Source organism: Corvus kubaryi, unplaced genomic scaffold (genome assembly GCF_017639235.1).
Source record: "Corvus kubaryi isolate FWS band 111438036 unplaced genomic scaffold, C.kubaryi_AGA036_p1.0 37341, whole genome shotgun sequence".
Taxonomy (NCBI): Eukaryota; Metazoa; Chordata; class Aves; order Passeriformes; family Corvidae; genus Corvus; species Corvus kubaryi.
Genome location: NW_024581112.1, coordinates 5,215,108 through 5,234,486, shown reverse-complemented (window position 1 = coordinate 5,234,486; position 19,379 = coordinate 5,215,108). Strand labels below are relative to the sequence as shown.

At 40.2% G+C, this 19,379-nt stretch overlaps 1 protein-coding gene across 4 annotated transcripts in view; it reads right to left on the bottom strand.

The window, feature by feature from the left end:
• POLQ (DNA polymerase theta) overlaps positions 1 to 19,379 on the bottom strand; it is a 59,811-nt gene that overhangs the window by 8,473 nt on the left and 31,959 nt on the right. Inside the window, exons 17-29 of one of the 4 annotated variants that reach the window (XM_042031700.1) lie at positions 19,023 to 19,166; positions 18,235 to 18,431; positions 16,548 to 16,788; positions 15,280 to 15,473; positions 13,431 to 13,568; positions 11,959 to 12,133; positions 11,342 to 11,477; positions 8,755 to 8,873; positions 7,978 to 8,162; positions 7,512 to 7,623; positions 5,820 to 5,944; positions 4,181 to 4,334; positions 2,322 to 2,437 (exon numbers count right to left, since the gene is read on the bottom strand). In XM_042031700.1, the coding sequence (XP_041887634.1) occupies positions 2,322 to 2,437; positions 4,181 to 4,334; positions 5,820 to 5,944; positions 7,512 to 7,623; positions 7,978 to 8,162; positions 8,755 to 8,873; positions 11,342 to 11,477; positions 11,959 to 12,133; positions 13,431 to 13,568; positions 15,280 to 15,473; positions 16,548 to 16,788; positions 18,235 to 18,431; positions 19,023 to 19,166 (2,036 nt within the window). The other 3 variants (XM_042031701.1, XM_042031703.1, XM_042031702.1) reach the window with 3 other exon arrangements.

Sequence of the window (19,379 nt, the reverse complement as noted above, 5' to 3'; positions counted from 1 at the left end):
TCAGTGTTTAGTTAAGGCAACTCCTGCCCTCTAGTAAACATATGAGGTAACTGTTCTCTGCCCTCAAAAAGTATTCCTGAGAAAACACTTCAATACACAGTTAGAAGACAGAAATTATTTCTTTCTGCAACTATTTGGATTACAAGAGACTGGATTTTTTTTCCCTGACTGTAAAAACCTGCCCTGGATAGAGGTACTCCCTTTCCTCCCCCAAGACCCGTGCAGAATCCAGCCTGTCCTGGATTGCTTATTTGAATGAATCTTCCAATCCACACCATCTCATGAACCTTTCCACAGCAGAGTGAAAAGACACTTTTAAATTACAGTGATTCCTCAGCTCAGCTAGAAGCCACTCTGTCAGCAGAGGGAACTATTCAAGCTTTCTGACCCTTCCATGTGTTTTCATAATTTCCTCACAGGTACCCACCATAGAAATTCCTCCATAGTTTTTGCTGGGTAATGGAGGAGGGGATTCGAGGAGCTCAGAGCACAAGCATTTACAACAGTATTAAGAACTAGGGGAAGATTTGTCTTCCAAACCCCTGTGCCCCTACATTCTGCATTTCAAAATGATTGTGATAACCTAGAAAATGCTTTGAAATAGGATGTAATTCAGCACAGATGAGTATAGAGCAGAAAGAAGCAGGGTAGAGAATTAGGACAGAAATAATCTACTGTTCCAAAATAGGATGAAAAATAACTGCCTGGGCAGGAAAAAAATGGGGTTATCAGAGATTAAAAACTGAACAGGTCTTAAGCCAGGCACACTGCTGTGAGAAAACAAGGAAATGAAATTCTGGAACACAGAAAATGTTGCTTGCATGACACACAGATCCATTTTCCACTCTATTCAAACCACTCCAGCCTTGACCAAGTTTGGGGCCCAGCATATCAAAAGAAACATGAACCATACAGAAGGAGATTCTCTGAGAATGGTCACAAGTCCAGCACATGGCACCAGCAAAGAACATCAGATTAGGGCTGCTGCGCCTAGAACCAGGGACAGCAGCTGTGCTGCAGGGGAGACAGGAAAACCTGCTGGTTTAAGCAACTGCCCAGAAAAATCTATGGAGAAATATATCTGAAGGAAGTTAGAAAAGCTGGTAATAATTGTTCTTGAAGTTGAGGTAGTTCATGAAAAGAATAGAATACAGTAAATAATAAGCAAATCCATCCATTTTCCAGTTCTCCTGAGAACACCATGATAAACTGGAGTCAGTATCTAAAGATGTTAAAGCCTATACTCAGGGGATTTCAGTCTTCTACAGGAAGAATATTAGGAGCCTTTTTGTCTCTAAAACAGCCTGCCTGGATTGAAGCAGCAGATGTCTGAACAAAGCTGGCAAAATGAGAAAAAGCTTGAGCTGAGATTCAAGACAAAAATATCAACCCTTTTGTTTTTATTTAAATTAATATATATATATATTAATAGCTATACTCATGTATATCTTCATATTTTTATTAATACATATTTATTAATATATACATGCACACTCAGGCCAGTCAGCAGTGCTGAAAGCTCTTTCAGACTAGGAGTTACTGCTTGTCTTCAGGAGTCACCTTTTGTCATTAACAATGTGCCTGTGCAGAAGTGGAAGAAAGGTATCCCCAAGGTATCCGAAGATATGGAAGCACGGCCTGGGAGCCTCCCTGTGCTCAGGACTTGGGAAACACTGAGCTGCCAACACCCAGCTCAAACACCTGCCCCTGAGAGCTGTCACACAGACACCTCTGTGCCCAGGCACAGGAGTGCCTTCAGGGAGGAAGAGCATGCACACACACACACACACAAAAGGCACTTTAAAACCACAGAGCACATTCCTTGTACCTACCGTGCTGCCAACCAGCACCAGGAAGGCAAGTAGGTAGGGAATGAGGAAGCAGTACCAAAAGGATAGAATCCTCCTCTCCCTGCACAGAGTACAAACCGCAGCTGTAATAATACGTGTTCTGAGTCAGGCACCAGAGCATAAACAGGGAGGCAAAAATACCTCCAGATAAGGAAACACTTCCCCCTACACCTGTCACCAATACTAAGCCACTTCACTCACCAAGCCTCACAGAGAAGTTGCATGAACTGCTGTTATAAGCAACAAAACACATGCTGAAAGTGAACTTTGGCCATGAGGATAGCTTGAGTCTGAAAATCAAGGGATCAAGCATGCAAACATGTTTTTTATATCCAGCTGAATTTTGTTTTCACAGACCTTTCAGCACGCAGGGAAAGGGGATCCAGGGAAGAGAATGTGAGCTCCTAGAAGGAAGGCTTGTTTGAAATACAGTGACACAATAGAGCTGACAGAGGAACTGCAGGGCTGTACCTGGATGACATCGTCCTCTGCAACTTCATAGAGGAGCTCATCGTGCAGCTGGAGAATAAAGAAGCCTCCTCTGATGGGATGTAACATCCCTGCATTTCTCCTCCTCAACAGCCTTCCTGCACAGGTGAAGGGCAGAGTTTGTTAGGTACCATCATAAAAAAGTGTGTTGCTTGTATCGAAAACCTTTGCACATTCCTAATGCTGAGAAAAAGAACGTGAGGAACTTTAAAATTAAAAAGCCCATGCCTACAAACAAAACCACAAATCATTGCTGTTCTATCAATATTTGTACAGCTACTGAGGGAAAGAATGTTAATGAAAAGTGTTTTAGATATACACATTTCAGCCTTACATTATAAAGATATGAATCATAATGGAAACAAGAGATAGTTGTGTCTCCTGAACCATCTGTTTTAAAAATAAATTTTAAACAAAATCATGCGAAGTTTAATCAGAAGCTGGTTTACAACATTCTCTCTGGGAATGAATTAGGATTCTGCTTTTCTTCCAGAAACATTTTAATGGTAAGTTTAAGAAAGCAGTAAGCCTCCTGCAAAATGCAGTTTCTGAAACTGTAGCTCCTGAGTAAAACAGAGGAAGGAAAAAAAGAGCAATTATTGAATAAACAAGTAAGCAGCTGACAAAACCAAGATCCTGGTAAGCCTTCTCTGACAAAAAATAAAACAAACCCTTCAATGGTAAAAGCTGTTGGTACTTTAAAATAAACAAACACAACCTCACACACAGACTCAAAAGTTATTTATTTCTCAGGTTAGCTGACAGGAGGACTTCAGTTCACAGAAAGGGTTTCAAGCCATCATCAGTTCCTCACACAAGCCTCACACTGAAGCAGCAATGTTGAAGCAGCAACATAATGCAGGATGTTCCTCTGATGGCACAGGCATTTCTAACTTGCTGAAAAAGAATTCCTTCCAGTTCCTTAAACACTCAGTATCAGAGTAGGGAAAAACTGCCACAAATGTATCTACTCACCTCCCTACAATTACACTGGCCAAAGGTCAGTGGCTTCTGCTCCTAGGAGGGGCATGAAGCTGTGCCAAGCACGTGCCTTCTACTCGTAGCTGACCTCTGAATCTGGTCTCTCCAAAGTAAACTCCCTGATACATTTTTAGAGGTTTGGCAATTAATTATTTAGTTTCCAAATAAGACCCTTCATATTAAGACAGCTGCATGTTTCAACTGAAGCACAAGAACTGTCAAAGAAATATAGCTCTCCATCTCCTGTCTTTCTAAAATACGCCTGATGAACAAAACACCATCTACATTATGCTAAAAAAAGTCTTTGTGGCATTCCTCTGGGAATGAGCACCCCAGCACAGCTTTGCTATCTGCAGCCAAAAAAAACTTATGCCAATAAGTGCTTTGTATAATACTCTCACGGAGTCTCTGTACATCAAATTCTAGCCAACAAATTCCAGAGTTAATTCTAACCAAAAAATGTATTTTTGGAACCAGAAGTTGTCCCACTCAAATTTTTCAGTGCCTCTGAAGCCAGAGTGTCTGCTCAGTTCCTCCTTCCCACTTCTGAACAATTCTGTGGTGGCATCACAGACCACATCACACAGGAACTCTCACTGCCAACCTTTGCAAGATCTGCTCTGAGGTAATTGGACTCTCTGTTCTGGTCACATTTGCTTTAGTTTGTTGAGCATTCTTCCTCCTTCCTTATGACTTTTTTGCCCCTTAAACACAGACTTACCACTGCCAGGAAATAAAACATCTCCCACCCCTAGGGCCAAAGGCACTAACTTTTTTTCAGGCTTTTTTTTTTTTTTTTTTTTTTAACATTAGTAACACTGAAAATCATGCTCCAGTGTGCAAAGAAGAGGCATCCATACCGGTCTTATCTCTCTGGAAGGAGCTCTCCAGATGTCCATGGGACTTGAACACAGAGGAGAAAGCTTCCAGGCGTCTCTGAATATTCACAGTGGCTGTTTTGACAATATCTGCAGCAGATCCCTGAACAGTTGTATTCACAGCCTGTCGCTCTGCCTGAACAGAGACAGTTGTTCTCAAAACTCACCCCCAAAAAACCAAATCCAGCATGTCACATGTACTTAATTAAAAATAATAAATACATGGCCAAATATACACATAGTAAAACTTCCAAATGAAGAGTTTGTTCTATCTGCCTGAAAGAAAAGCACATTATAGACTAGCTTCAGACACAAAATTTCTACAGGCGCCTGAGAAAATTCCACAAACTTAAAAGTAACGAATATCTTGCAGGTAATAACCTGCAAGAGTCACAATCCACAAGAATAAGCATATACACATGGTAAAGAGTTTCAAAGGGAGTGGAAAAATCTCAGTTAATCCAAGCACCACAAGACACTTCTGCCTATCTTCAAAGGGATGGACAACCAAAGGCAAGTAACTGGACTTTGTGGATTAACAATCTGGTCTGCCACATTAAATCCTGACTGCCAGAGCATTACAGCTGTGCAAAAACACACCAGACCACCATTATTTTTCAACACAACTAACTTCTCTACTAGTCCCCTCCTCAGACAAGAAAACTGTATTCAAAGCTTCTTCTCTATTTGTTTAGAGCTGAAACATGTGCAAAGAATTTTGAGGATGATGAATGAAAGTGAAGATAATTCATTAACTGGTCTTTAATATGATTTTAAAGACTAAATCAAATTTGAACAGAAGATGAATCTACAAAGCTTCCTGAGGAAGTATTTTTCAGATCAAATGGTCCAAAATATTTTCAAAAGTTTTTTGAAAGCCTCCTTGTTTCCCTGTGAACTATATGGAGTACAAACACCCCCACTTCCTCCCTCTTCTACCCTAGTCTTTAATTCCACACAACTTGATCCAGCTTCCTACTGAGAACTATACTGCTTCCTCCCCACAGAAAGACCTCCCTAGGGGGTCAATTTACTGTTACTGGAGTAGAGGCTATGGCAGAAGTGTCCAAAATGACCTGGAAAAAGAAAATTAATGCTAGTGCAAAGGTGTATACTAAGTAAATATTTATCTAAGAAGTTAAAGCCATTTTCCTTTCAGGGAAAATAAGAAAAGGAACAAATATCCAGAAATACAGGACTTAAATGCCCTGTCTTGTTCAAATGCTGACAGCATGTAACATACAAAGACTGCTGAGTGGGAGCAACTCAGCCTGAAGAGTTAAAGTGTATCACTGTGTGGAGGCTTTTTAAAATCATGTCCATTGATTTCAATAAATTACTCACTCCAGCTCCAACGTGGGAGTTCTGAAGTGAGGTTAGCACAGTGATGACAGCTGCACACCCAGTCACAGAAGACTTACGTCAAACAAGACATGACAAAAGCTGTTATTCAGAGAATGACTGTGGGAACAATGAACTAAGCAAGAAGTGGAAGGTCATGACTAAGATGGCTCACAAACCTTGTAAAACTGCAGACATGGCTATGCGAAGAAATCCGGTATTTTAAAAATAAAACTAAAAAAGAATATTTAAAGAAAAAAAGGCATGGCACTCAACATACATGAGCTTTGCTGTAGGGATTTGGATCTTTGATAGCTGGCAGGTATCGCCGTCTCCCCAGGATGGTCTGCACAAACCCATCCCTTCTGCAGCTCCGCACTGTCTCCCTCAAGAATTTCTGAACCCCTGTGAAAGAAGAGAGAAAGTTTTCTGGAATACAGCTGATGTTCTGTACTGACTTCTCAGTGGGGTCACTGAAAGCAGTCTGGGGCAGCCAAGCAGCACAGAGGAAATCCTTCAAATTTCCTGGACCCCATCAGTGGACAAAGGCACACGATCACTCATTCAGCTCTGCTGCAAAACCTATTAAGACTTTTGAGATGGAAGAGAGTGCACAGTGTCAGGATATCTGGCTGTGCACAAGGAGGTGGGAAATCCATTCTGCACAGTGCCCAGGCACAGAGGGTCATACATGTATTATTGATAATGGAGAGGTCAGAACCTGGACCAGCACTGGAAAGACAAGTAGTAGGGAGGGAACAAATTGAAAGCAGAAGCCAGAGCCCTTGATGCCTCAGGCTGCCTGACTTCAGGCTGTGTCCCTTCAGATTCTAGGATGAAAGAAAATCACCCACCTGCACTTTGCAAGGAAGGAGCAAATTCACTGAGAGTGTTAGAGAAACTTAGGTCAAAGAAAGGTGAGATAGGGAAGAATGAACTGCACTGCAAATTCAGGTGACAACTGTACGAAAGTGGGGAAAGTTAACTTCAGACAGTTTCTTTCCATGTTTACAAAATATAAGATGTAAAAGGAGCTATTCAAAATCAAGATTGATGGCATCAGTCAATTCATTAGGCATGTCATTTAGCAGTCAGCCTGGCAACACATACCAAGTGAAAATCCATGAGAAGTGAAGTTACAGTGTAAGGTACATGCAGTTTGCATGCATGCACATGTGCCAAGAGAGAGGACACAGGAAGTCCTTCCTAATGGTCACAAAGGAGAGACTATTCAGAAATTAATGGAGACTAAACAGACTGTTAATAGAAAACCATTTCTCTGCATCTGTCTCCTAAAGCAACAAACTCTAAATGTCCAGAATATAGTTTTCCAGCTCACTTTCAAGTCCTATGATTAGAGCTAGCTGCCTCTTGTCCCATTTGCCCTCCATTCTTTTTCTGATTACAGCTCTGTTCTTTCTACAGCTTTCCTAAAAATTAACATGCTTCTTAGAAACACAACAATGTCTTTTTACAAAACATGGGAGAGCTACTCTGAGCAGCTGGATAAAAATTAAAGGGCAATATGCAAAACAGTTTAGAACTCCATGAAAGCAGAAGACAAGAGCAGAAGAAAGAAATGGTTATATTTAAAAATTTTAAGCATGGTCTAAAGTTGTCACAGCATATCATTTGAAGCTGTGTTTTAATAAGAAAAACCATGTGTCTCATCCCAAAACTTAAGAGCTTTAAAATGACTCCTCAGGGCTTATTATTTAATCAAAATAACAAAAAAAAAATTAATGTAATAAGTAAAGAACAAAGTCCTAAAGGTGACTACAACCAGAGAGTAAAACATTACAGAGTATTAAACTGCTGCGTTCATGCACTGGACATTTTCAAAATGAAAAGCATTTTCAAGAGATACGAGTAGTAGGTTGAGACAAATTTAGGATTTGAAGAGACATGGAGAGAAGGGATTAAAAACAACAACCACCACCACCACCCAGCTCCCAAACAGCCATATCCAAACCTGTGTATCTTGATTTGAAGGACTCAATGTAATTGGCAGCTTCATTTTCATCAATCCCCATCTGCTCACCTAAAGATTTTGCTCCTATTCCATAGATGATTCCATAGCAAATCTGCCAGAGGACAGGGTGAAGAATCGCAGCCGTATGGTCAGCCATGCAGAGAAAGCAGAACCAAAACAAAATGTGATTCACTGGCAGACAAGTGTATGGAAACAAGGGCAAGTATTCAAGAAGAGAGACCCTCTCTGAGTCCAAGCCATCCATGCTGCTTTTCTCCACCCTCATCCCCCAAAATCCCGACAGCTCCAGTTGCAACGTAGTGGGAGTGGGAGGACGGACAAAGCAACTACTGAACAATCATGGCTGAACTCACACAGAAAAACATACTACTGTGACTCCACAATGTGTTGAACACTGAACCTTCCTGCCCAGAAAGCTGCTAGTGAGTTTTTTTCCTGAAATTACCTGCTTAACTTGTTGCCTGGTCCTGTCTCCAACAGCTTCGGGATCCATCATTTTCCATTCTGCTGCGATGCTCTTAAAGACATCAGTACCACCATTCAAGGCTTGAATGAGGCGACAGTCACAAGACAAATGAGCAAGGATCCTCAGTTCCAGCTGAGAGTAATCAGCAGCCAAGATTAAGCCACCTGAAGTCAAGAAGTTATCAGAAAGCATTATTTCATAAATTACTCCAATATTCCATCCAACTTGCCAGCAAGAAGGACTGAACCCATCCTTTATCTTCTGCTCTGACAGTTTTTCACAGCAATTTCTATCAGACAAATTCTTGCCTGTTTCCCCAATGCTCAGGCCTGCCTGCTTTACATCCAGTCACTACAGCTAGAATCCATCAAAACCAAAGAAACAAGTATCTGTCCAGGCATCTGAGACAGAGCAGGCAATGTCAGAACTGACACTTGGATAGAAAGAACACTAGGTAGAGTGCAATTTGTGTATTAAGAGCTGCCTTAGCTACTACCTCTTTACAAAACAGGTATTCTTAAAGAGGAAATAAAATTGTGAACATGTGAATGATATCATTTGAATACTTTCCCCAACTGAAACTCTCTCTTTTAAAGTCTTGTGAATAATTTTGAAGGCATGCTAACTACTGCACTAGTTTTCCAAGTAGGCTGCTCAGACACATATATACTGTTACCAATTCTTAAACCTTCATTACATTTAGGATTTTTTGCTAACCATATACTTAACAATTCCAGAACAGGACCTGGGCATTACCTGGGAAGGGAACAAAAGCATGCCTCATGCTAACAGAAAATGGTATTCCTCTTTCTTCGGATCTGTTTGCAGCTTGAACCTTTAGCCCATTAGGCAAAATACTGGAATGCTTTGTGCATCTGTGGAGAAAAAGAATGACTGCCCTTCACCAATTTCTAAAATACTAAGAGATGCATAATCATTTTTACCACAAAGAATCAATGAAACAAGTGAGACAGTGGCCTCTATTCCATTTTTCTGGACAATCCATACCCAAATTTTACCATGGGGGAACTGGACAGAGACCACATCAATACCTGAAAGGGATTTACTGATTCTGAAAAGACTTAGGGATAAATCTCCTAGTACATTCAGGATTCAGTTCAGAAATTGGATCATTCCACTCTAAAACAGGTAAGATGAATGGCCCCAGATCTGTGATGAGCGCATTCAAGAAAGACAACAGAGTCACAGGAATCCTAAAAATTCAACACTCCACCTTGAGTGTCAAGTCTCTCAACATCATTCTCCCCTGCAGAATGCACACACCAGGTCATACCTAGCAGAGGCAGAAAGATCCCCCACCCCAACATCACCCTCATTACTGCACATGCACACACATTCCCAAGTAAGCTGTGAAAACAGAGCAGAAGTTGCAGAAGATGTGCTCATACCACACTGCACATTTCCTCCTGAAAGACTGTGGGGAAAATCTCCCCAAAGCTACTTGATTTTCTTTTCTGGGAGGCCAAAAATTTACAGTGTCACCCAGGTGCTCTGCATCCTCTCAGGGCTTGCTTAGGTCTCCTGTCCCACCAAGTTATTTGTAGCTGCAGATGGAATTGTATCCATGAGCATATCCACTGAACAGTGCACAGCTCTGACACCATTCACATCACATACTCCCATCAGCACCAGTCTACCAGACAGTCCAAGGGGCTCTTCACTGGAAGGCAAAAGGATTTTATAAGCCCTTGATGTTTGGATCAGGGATCTGAGCACGTTCTTTATCAAAATGAAAAGGTATCTCTGAGATCAAGACTAGTTTCAGCAGAGCACAGAAAAGACATCATGCTCTCCCTTGTGCACTTCCTTTTCTTCTTAAATATTGTCATTTCAGGAATGGTAGGGAGCAATGATATGAAAGCACAAAAATCACAGAAATAAATTTTCAAAAGAAATAAAGGTGAGGGACAATTATATGTCTGGGTACTGCAGAAAATCGCACTGTTCCCCATAGGTTCTCAGTTTAGTTAAATGTGTAAGGGCTTTATACTATGACCTAATTTAGCTACACTCCTTTGGTCAGAAGCTTCTTACAACAGGAGGAAAGAGTAGCAATAGTAGTTAGTAAGATAATAGACAGTTTGGACCAAAGCCTGGAAGGCCTATCAGACTTGGCTGGATGGCAGTTTCTTTTGTGCCAGCAGTCATTTCTGTGCCTTTAGGATTGCCCATCTTCATAACACAGTGGCTGCTTAACTAAGGAATGTGTGAAAATGTAGGAAAAGTCAGCCTGAGAAACAGACCTCTCCAAGTCTGGCAGACACTCCATTCCTTTGATGGGCTCTTCTCTACAAGGAAGACTCTCAAGAAACCAGCACACTCCCCAGCCATTCTGACAAGCTGCTGCAAGCCTGAGCATTGCCACAGCTTTAAGTCAGAATGATATTCCTGCCTCCATGGCTATGCCTGGTTCTTCTGAGGAGAGATGGACAAGATCCTTCCACTCCTGAGTTCTCTTTCCATTTCTTTCCCAAGGCACAAGGGTGTTAAACACATGGTGGTAGGAGGTGCCAGACAGAAGAACCAAAAACCTTCTCAAATTTCTCACATCTTGCTGTGGGGAAAAAAGCTTAGAAAAGGCACTCAGGTGAAATAAATGAGACAAGAACCTGAAAGGAAAGAGAAACTGAAAGGGCAGAAAAGGACCACCAAGTATGAAGCCTCAAAGCTCACAAGGTAGTTGCTAAAAGATTCACCTTGGTATTTCACTAGACTGCCATGCAACTGTTTAGGCATTGGCATGGAATGCTGTCCAAGTAGAACTGCAGAACCATAGAAAACAGGGCATGTGGTTAACAGAAACCAAACTGAGAAATCTTCCTCTGCTACCTGGTAGTTTCTGCAGGTGATTATCACAAATAAAATTATTAACGAAGAATGAAAAATATGTTCACCCCTGTTCCCTTTACAAACCGAGCTGCACAGCATAAAAAAAATTAACTTTTTTCTGCTTTTGCCACAATATCCTATCCTCTTTCAGAGTAGCTCTTAGCAAGTCAAACCAGATTCTAACTTCAGTTGAGCTTTTTTCACACTCATTTAGTTACTTCCACCCAACAGCTGGGAGCATAAGGCTCATCTCACTGAAGGGTTTCATAAAGGACGTCAAAAAGAAAGCAGATAGCTACATGAAACCACAGGCTGTTAGCATTATTACGTCTTTCATGTATCACTGATTTTTAGGTCTTTATTCCCCTGTAAGAGAAACACTGAATAACAAGTCACACTGACATGACAGCAGCCACAGGTGAAGTCAGAAAAGAGAAATTGGACAACCTGACCACATTAAGATTAGACAGAAGCTTTGCCAAGATCCTCCTACCTGCCCCCCAAAGCAGCACGAGAATTAGCATTTCCATGGGCTTGGGAGGGTGGGCTTTCTTCAACCACAGTCGGCATTTCAATCTCAAAATCTCTTGGCACATTCTGGATATTTGGCTCTATGAAGGTTACTCGACCTGAAAGGAAGACAAGGGAGAACTAAGGAAGGGTCCAAAAGGAGTCTCTTTAAGTCAGCACAGCTGCACACACTCTGCATCTCCAAAATGCAATGGGCAGGAGAGTGAGAGAGGACACGACCACTGCTCAAATTTTTAAAAAGGAAAATAAATCTGTGTTTAATCGGCTTGTGATGGTTCCCCATTTTTGTATCACTAATAAGAAACTCCCAAATCCAGCACCTGTTCTGGAGTCAGAGATTTACATGTGTGCAAGAAATGTGCAAGAAATTACTAATAATGCTCAGTGAACACAAAAGCTATTTCAAATACATCTTGTTTTCTAAGGCAGATATATGTCAAATAGATACACCAGTATTTTTGTTTGGTTGAAGTAGAGCACAGGCTTGATTTCCTATCTTTTCCCCTTAGAAAAGCTGCACACACATATGAGAAGACAAAAAGCCAGTAAGAAGTGAGGCCTTTGCACACATTTGTTCACCTGTAGCTGTGTGAGTCTGTGAAATTGGATATATCCTTTCCATTCCCAGTGCAGAATTCAATCGCTTCTCCCTCTGTAGTGGAAACACCACTTTAGTAATGGCGTTGTTGATCCTCCTCCATTCCAATATCAGCCCTGGCAATGGGTGAAGCGTCTTTAATTTCTCCAAAACATCCTTGTGGGAAGAAAAGGGCACAACTAATCAATGGCCTTTAAAGCTTTATTTATAAAGTTTTTGCAGTTCTGCAGGAAAAAGTGACTCCTTCACCCACAGTGAGTTTCCAGTGTCACTGCCTTAAAATTAAATCCCTATCCTCTCCACTTACACCACCTACACCTGGGTAATCAAAGCACCACCTGACACAGCTCCATTATTACCCATGAGAAGACAACCACTTCTCTTTGGACATCACTCTTAATCAGCACCAACCAATAAATCACCTGAAATGATGAAATAAAGCATCACTTGCCACAGGTCCCCTACGTTGTCTCCTCTTGTCCAGCGTTAATGCTTCTCCTCCATCTTCTTGCATATTTTTCTCCCTGCTCTCTCCTATCTGTACACTAGGAACACAAAGTGAAGCCCTTGACTATGCTCCTTGAAAGACAAAGCTGATCACTAGCAATCAAATCCTTTCATGTTTAATCAGAAATATAAACGGACTAACAAGAATTTCAAAAGACAGTGGCATGCAAACATTTCTCAAAATAACATTTTTTTGTGTGCAGCAGGCAGCTGCAGCTTCATCCCTCCACATCACAAAAGGAGGAAATCCTCCCTTTGCTTCTTGCTCCCTGCTCTGCCACCACCACTGCACTCAACGTCTTCACTGCCGCTTGAGTTCCAGAAATCAATACTTGTCTTCTGAGCACAGACTACACTGAACAAGGGGAAACTAAGAAAACAATACAGATTAATGAGTCCTGAAAACAGGAACATATATATCTGCTAATTTCACTTGTCTGGCAAGAGCACCCATTAGCCTGCAGCAGTTGGTATTAATGCAAGTCCACAATATTTATCAACTGGCAAGGATGTCAATAGCCTTCACATTATACAAGCTCCTGATACACTAAATTTGATAAACCATCAGATTAGCCATTCTGAAGACAAATTCTCTGAAGCAAAAAATACAGATTTGATAGTAGCAGGAAGAGAAAATATTGTATTTATTCAACATGGTATTTAAGTCTCTTTCAAGCTGATGTGGAAAAATTCTTCTGCTATTGGCTTTACAAAATTATTGTGCTATTTTGGTCTTACACGTGATTTGGGAAATCAGATTCTGCCTGATTTACTCATATTGAAGCCTGCAATTTATAGTCATGTACTCACTGCACTCAAGCTTTAGTAGAGCAGGAGTTACTCTGCTAACAGAGAAGGTAGAATCCAGTTTGAATTTCCAGTGATAACTGGAGGAGCAAAAGGCAATTAAAATTTACTTTCAGACTAGAAACAAACTTTACTGTACCTTGGTTGTACTGAACTGCTTGCTTAGCCTGACCCTGTTTCCTTTAGCAGTTGCTCTTCTGGTGTAACCCAGGGTTTTCTTGTTCCCTTGGAGTTTCACTTCTCCATTTTGTGGCAACTTCAGCTCCAGGAACAACACCTGAAAGAGGTCAGCATTGCAAATCAGTTTCTGCCCACTACTCCCAGGAGAAAACAAAAGCAACTGAGCACTTAAACAGCTTGTTCCAACCAAAGGATAGTACAAATGCTTCAGGTAATTAAAAAGCTGATTAAAGATCCCTGCTATCAAAGTCATTCCTCCTCATTTTAATTAACTACGAAATGCAATTTAAAATCTCATTTTCTGAACACTCTAAGTTTGAGTTCAGAGGTATGTTTTTAGAAAAGGTAATTAACTCCATCCAATAAGTGAGGTTATTACTGACAGTCAACTGTAATAAAATGTAATGTTCAGATGACTGAAAGTGGGAAGAACATTGGTGAAAAAAAAGAAGTGTTAGCAGGGAGCAGGCTTCAGACCAATATGAATGGCAAAGAAAGAGGTGGTCACAAATACCTTTTAGAGAATAGCTAGAGTATTAGTTTTTCTAACAAATTGTGAAAAAACTGGGAAATTAAGTATATGCTCATTTGGTGACAGAATACAGCTCTTAATTTTTCACTTTCTCTTTCAGTGTAGCATTACACACTACTTAGCAGCTATTGTCTTTCATTTCACAGCTAGCAGAAGGGAACAGAAAGCTTTTCTCTTGCACATTTATGTAGCACAGAAGTTTTACTGACAGAAAACTGGTAGGGTAACGTTCCACTAACCTATACAAGATACTTTACATGACGTGTAATACATTTCCACGTGAGAAATAAGCTTCTATAGTTCAGGAAACAGCATTTCAGAAAAAACTTTACTTCCCCTGTTCCACGAAGCAGAGTGAAACTGAAGTTGAGCATTATTTCACGAGTTCTAACTTAGGCTGCTGTTACTGAGCAAGACTTGTACATTTGCAACAATGAAGGAATATTTCTGTGGAACTTCTTTGACTGATACCTTGCAAATTTTGACTACTTCCATATAAAGGACAGCCCCTCAGCAAGAAAATAGTACATGGAGAAAAAAAAAAAGAGGGGGTGAAAAGCATGCACAGCAATTATAATCTATTTCAATTATCTCATGTAATGTACATTAAAAAATGTAAGTGAAATTCTTCAGGAATTAAAGCATTGATATTTTACATAGAAATTTGGTTTTTTAAAAAAATATCAGTTCTTAAAAGGTTCTTAAAAGCAGACAGTAGTTGAGTCAAAACTTTTAAAGCTGTCTTTCCTTCTCTTTCATGCCTGTACAGGGACAAGGGTAACAATGCAACTTTTTCAGTACAACTCTTCTTAGACTCAAGACTACATGACACCAAATCACATCTCGTGTGCAGGACACTGGCATTGCAAAAAAACTTCTCCATTCCTGTACCACTCATCCAAAATACTCCAAAAGCCATTACATTGGCAGATCATCTCATGCACCATGAGAGGCCAAGATCCTATACAAACCACATGCATATTTTCACTTGGCTTCTATTTCCAACATACATATTTCCACTTCCAGCTTCTTTATCTCTGCTAATTTTGGCAGAAACCAGAATGATCAGTCACAAGTAGGAGAGGCACAGACCCTTGCAGGCATCAAGCTCATAATGAGTGTAAGGATAAATGAAGTCTCAGCAGAGTTGGGTTTGCATTTTGTCTTTTCTTCATGCGTTCTTCCCAAGTAGACTTTTTAAAATTTATTTTAGCCAAAGCCTCTTGATGGTAACCTCTGGGGAAGTTCTCCCTGTCCCACCCCAACCCTCAAGTACCTCTGCAATGTCATCAGGGCTCGTCAAGGAGAAGCTGTGACCTGCCAGCTGATATGCTTTGGTCTCAATCTGGCTCAGTTTAGCCTGCATGACCTGTTTCTGGGTCTCATAGGCTGTTGTGCTGAAACCAATGCCATTCAGCTCCAGCAGAGCCAAGCAATAATGGGTGGGCATCTCCACTTTAGAAAATACATCTGTAAAAAGTACAAACTCAAGAAAATCTTTTATAAAACAGATCAACTGCAGATAAACAGATTTATTAGGAGAAAAAATGGAGAATCCTGAGTTCTGAAAATACTGAAATGTTCTGACACACTGAAATCTTTTACTATAGATTTCATTTCAATACTTTTGTTTCTGGAATAAGAAATATTTCATAGTAAGAAGTGTTCCAGAACTTCCTATCACAAAAGTATTTAAGAAAGCGGCTTCTGTCAATTTTTTTTCTAAGAAATACATAGCTCTCTGTTTATCAACATTTTATAAACTGTTTAATGTAAGGCTTTCTATCTTGATACACTTTAATTCCACCACCCACATCTTTTAAAAATGTTCTAAGGTTCAACTGTAACAATCATAAATGATGTGGTAAACTTGCAATCAAATACTTCAGTGGGATTGAACCATAATCCTCAGCTCTGGATACACTTTAGGGGAAACCATCATAATGACCACCAATAGATATATGCTTTTGGGGGTTTTTTTTGATGGCTTGTTTTAAAACAGCACAAACACTCAGCAATTATTAGTGCAAACATACAGGATCATTCACTATGGAATCACTAGAGTTTCGTGGACACAATGCATACCTGACAAATCATGCTATATGGGCAGGCCAAAGAGCAAGAAATCTCCTTCAGAAAATATTTGAGGATTTTAGGAATTACTTCTGACAAGGAAATCAAAAAACTTTTGAAAATATTAATGAGAAACCATAGACAGACCCACAAGTCCCTCAGAATGGCCAGGGTACTCACCTGGGAGGTAGAAATATGTTTGATTCGGAGACTTAGAATAGACTCTGCTACAGCCTTAACCACTGGAACTGGTGGATATTTGGGATATAAGAATTATAGTCTAATTTTTTTTTTCAGAATAGATATAATTCCAAGGGAATTTCTCTCTTTTCTTTTAACAAATGAACATTTTGACACAGAATATATTAAGGACTTCTAAACCTCCTCTCTTCTGCACTGATCATTCAGCCTGTGGTAGCACAGCTATATTTACCCTCCATCTTTGCCCCCAAGTAAAGGAGGTCTCTTTACCTGTCAGATTTTCCTTCTGTAATTCCTTATGGAGTTGGTCCATGACATTGAAGATAAGCACAGACTCTGTGGCTGCTCTGTACCTCCCAGAATGATCTCCACTAGCACTCAGCCCCAGGCTCTGCACCCCTTGGCCAGTGCCCACTCCTTCCAGGAGGGGCAGCTCACTGGGGAGAAAGTTGGTCACCATGTTGTGAAGGGTGCGTTCCTTGGAGCCAGAATCCAGCAGCCAACATGCAACCTTCAAAAGGGAGAGCTCTGTGAGACTTTTTTTTTTACATTTTAGTCATAATACAATGCAAATATTTAACCAAGGGTGGTTAATTCAAGGTTATAGCACATATTATTTTTCTTGATTTGGCAGGCAAATTGCAATAATTTGTTACATCATTTCGGTAAAAACCTTCAAGAGGGCCTAAGTCACTGAAAAGCTTAATTCTTGAGAATGAAGAATTATTTCTCTCTAAAAGGAAAGTTATTTCTGTACATTTGAAAATTTTATCCTGTGTCAAATAAACACATCTTGAAGTGTCTTTTCACTTATTAAAACTTAAAGGGAATAAATATGAAAATCAGGATCAAAATATGCTTAGTCTGAAAAATTACTTCATAAAGATCAAAACTTGCTATTGATCTAGAATATTAGCCAAGCTAAGCTCTCCTATCTTTTGCAGAACTGGACTTATGCCAGGAATTCTGTACTTTACTCCTGGTGAAGCTTAAACCCCTGTCTTCAAAGCATGTTCATTTATAGCTATATTTCCATTTCTTGTGTCAAAACAGGATGAAACACAGATATCTACACTGTCTCTGCCATGTAAGCAGAAGTAAAAAACCACAGGTGTATACATATGGGGCTGGGGAAGGGGTATGTATATATTCATTGTATCATTAAAATGAACAAACATGACTATTACAAGGAAGTGTGAGGGGAAAGATGCTTTTACTGCTCTTTAATTTTATCCTAAAACTACATCTTGGAATGAAAAAAAACCTATGTTTGTACTTGTGTTGAACACCTTACCTAAGTTCCTGCAGAGTTGAATATTGCCACAATGCTGCTCAGCTCATATGCAAAGCAAGCTTTAAAAATCAAAGGAATTTTCAGTGCATCTAGAACTTTTCCTAACATGGGCAAGAAGGTGCTTTTTACCTCAAGCTAGTGTTTCATTCGAGTTACAACTAGTACCCAAACCTTTTGAAATTACAAGTAAACATGGTGGGTTTTTTGAGAAAACAGTGGTAGCAAAGAGGTCCATATGTACAGTGGGTAAATATTTTGCTTACAAAGTCTTCTGCTCTCAGAAGCAATAACCTGACCAGGAGCACTTGTAACATTTCAGTCCCAGGCTTCTTATTGCAACAAAACAGGAGTTAAGTCCTGTCCACCAGTACTGAGGAGAGATTTATCTTCATTTCCCCTGCCAAGTAAGGTATGAAATAATAATAATGTGTTAACCTCCGAAACTGTTTGTTTCTCTTGCAGGCACCATGAATATACATAGCAAAGCAAATGTCCTCTAAATACTGTTCTAGATTGCCCACTGAAAGAGAATTTCACTAAACCTCCTGACAGATGTACATATTCATACCTAAATAACAGAAGTACCAGAAGGTACTCCTGTCTTTCCACTGTTGTGTTTAAACTAGCAGTTTTACCCAAGCAAAATTTCTTAATCCTGCAAACCTTTGGGTCCTCAAAATTTCCTTCCAGGGAGATGCCACAAGCCATCAGCAGAGTTTTGTAGTGCTGAATGAAGTCATACATGATAAGTGAGCGCTCCTTCCTGGGCTTCTTCTGCAGGTACAGCTGCACATGGTTCAGTCTCTCTGCCACAGAGAGGCTTTGGTCCAAAGGTGGTGGTGCCAAACTCAGACTGATTTCTAAGGTAGGAAATATAAGCAAAAATCATCTTTTAACCCATTACATGGTAAAAAAGGCAAGAGAAAAATCTTGAATACAATCACCTAAAGCACAAAAACTACAAGTAAACTATGAAGAAATAACAATATATCTATAGCACTATTACATATTTTAGCAAACCAGACAAGCCTCCCAAAAGCAGTATGCTGCATCTGTACTAACAAAGGATAGCCAGGAATCAAACCCTAGTCACAAGGTCACTTAGCACAGATTGGGCTATGTTCAGCATTTGAGTGTTAGATTTGTTCTGGAAAGGAAAAACTGGAAGAGACTGAAAGAGAAAAGCAAGTTAGGTAAAGAGAACATGGGAGTAAGCTAACATTTTATGCTCACAGGCCAGTGCCTGAGCCAGTTACCTGCCCATATTACACAGTAGTATGGATGTATCCACAGCAACCTGTTCAAGGGTCTTTAACACCTAAGACTGCTAAATTATTCCGCCACTGAGCTGGGGTCAGGACACTCAGAGCACTTCAAGAACCTTATCTGCTGAAGGTACTTTTTTGAGATGCAGTGTCAAGTAACCCAGCACAGCCTGTCTGCTCACTTACCAGTCTGGTCTTGTATCTGCTGCAAAGAGATATAATAGGCATCTTTTCCACCCCAACACACTGCCAGTCCAACTACCAAGATGTCTTCACATCCTTGGACAGGAAACCCGTCATCTTTAACTTGCATCCACTGAGGAGAACTCACTAAAGAAATAATTTTAAGTTACTATTATAAAATGGCATCCATAAATAGAGAAGAGTTGGGTCCTGAAAATGCAAATACATACAATTGAACCTAAAATTGAGCATTATCAAGTCTCAGTAAAGCGAAGGAGCAGAGTGTTAGTAGACGATGGAGAGCAGGTGTCAAGCATTTCCTTGACAGGTCTTTGGTGATAGTAATGAAGTGTTAGCAGC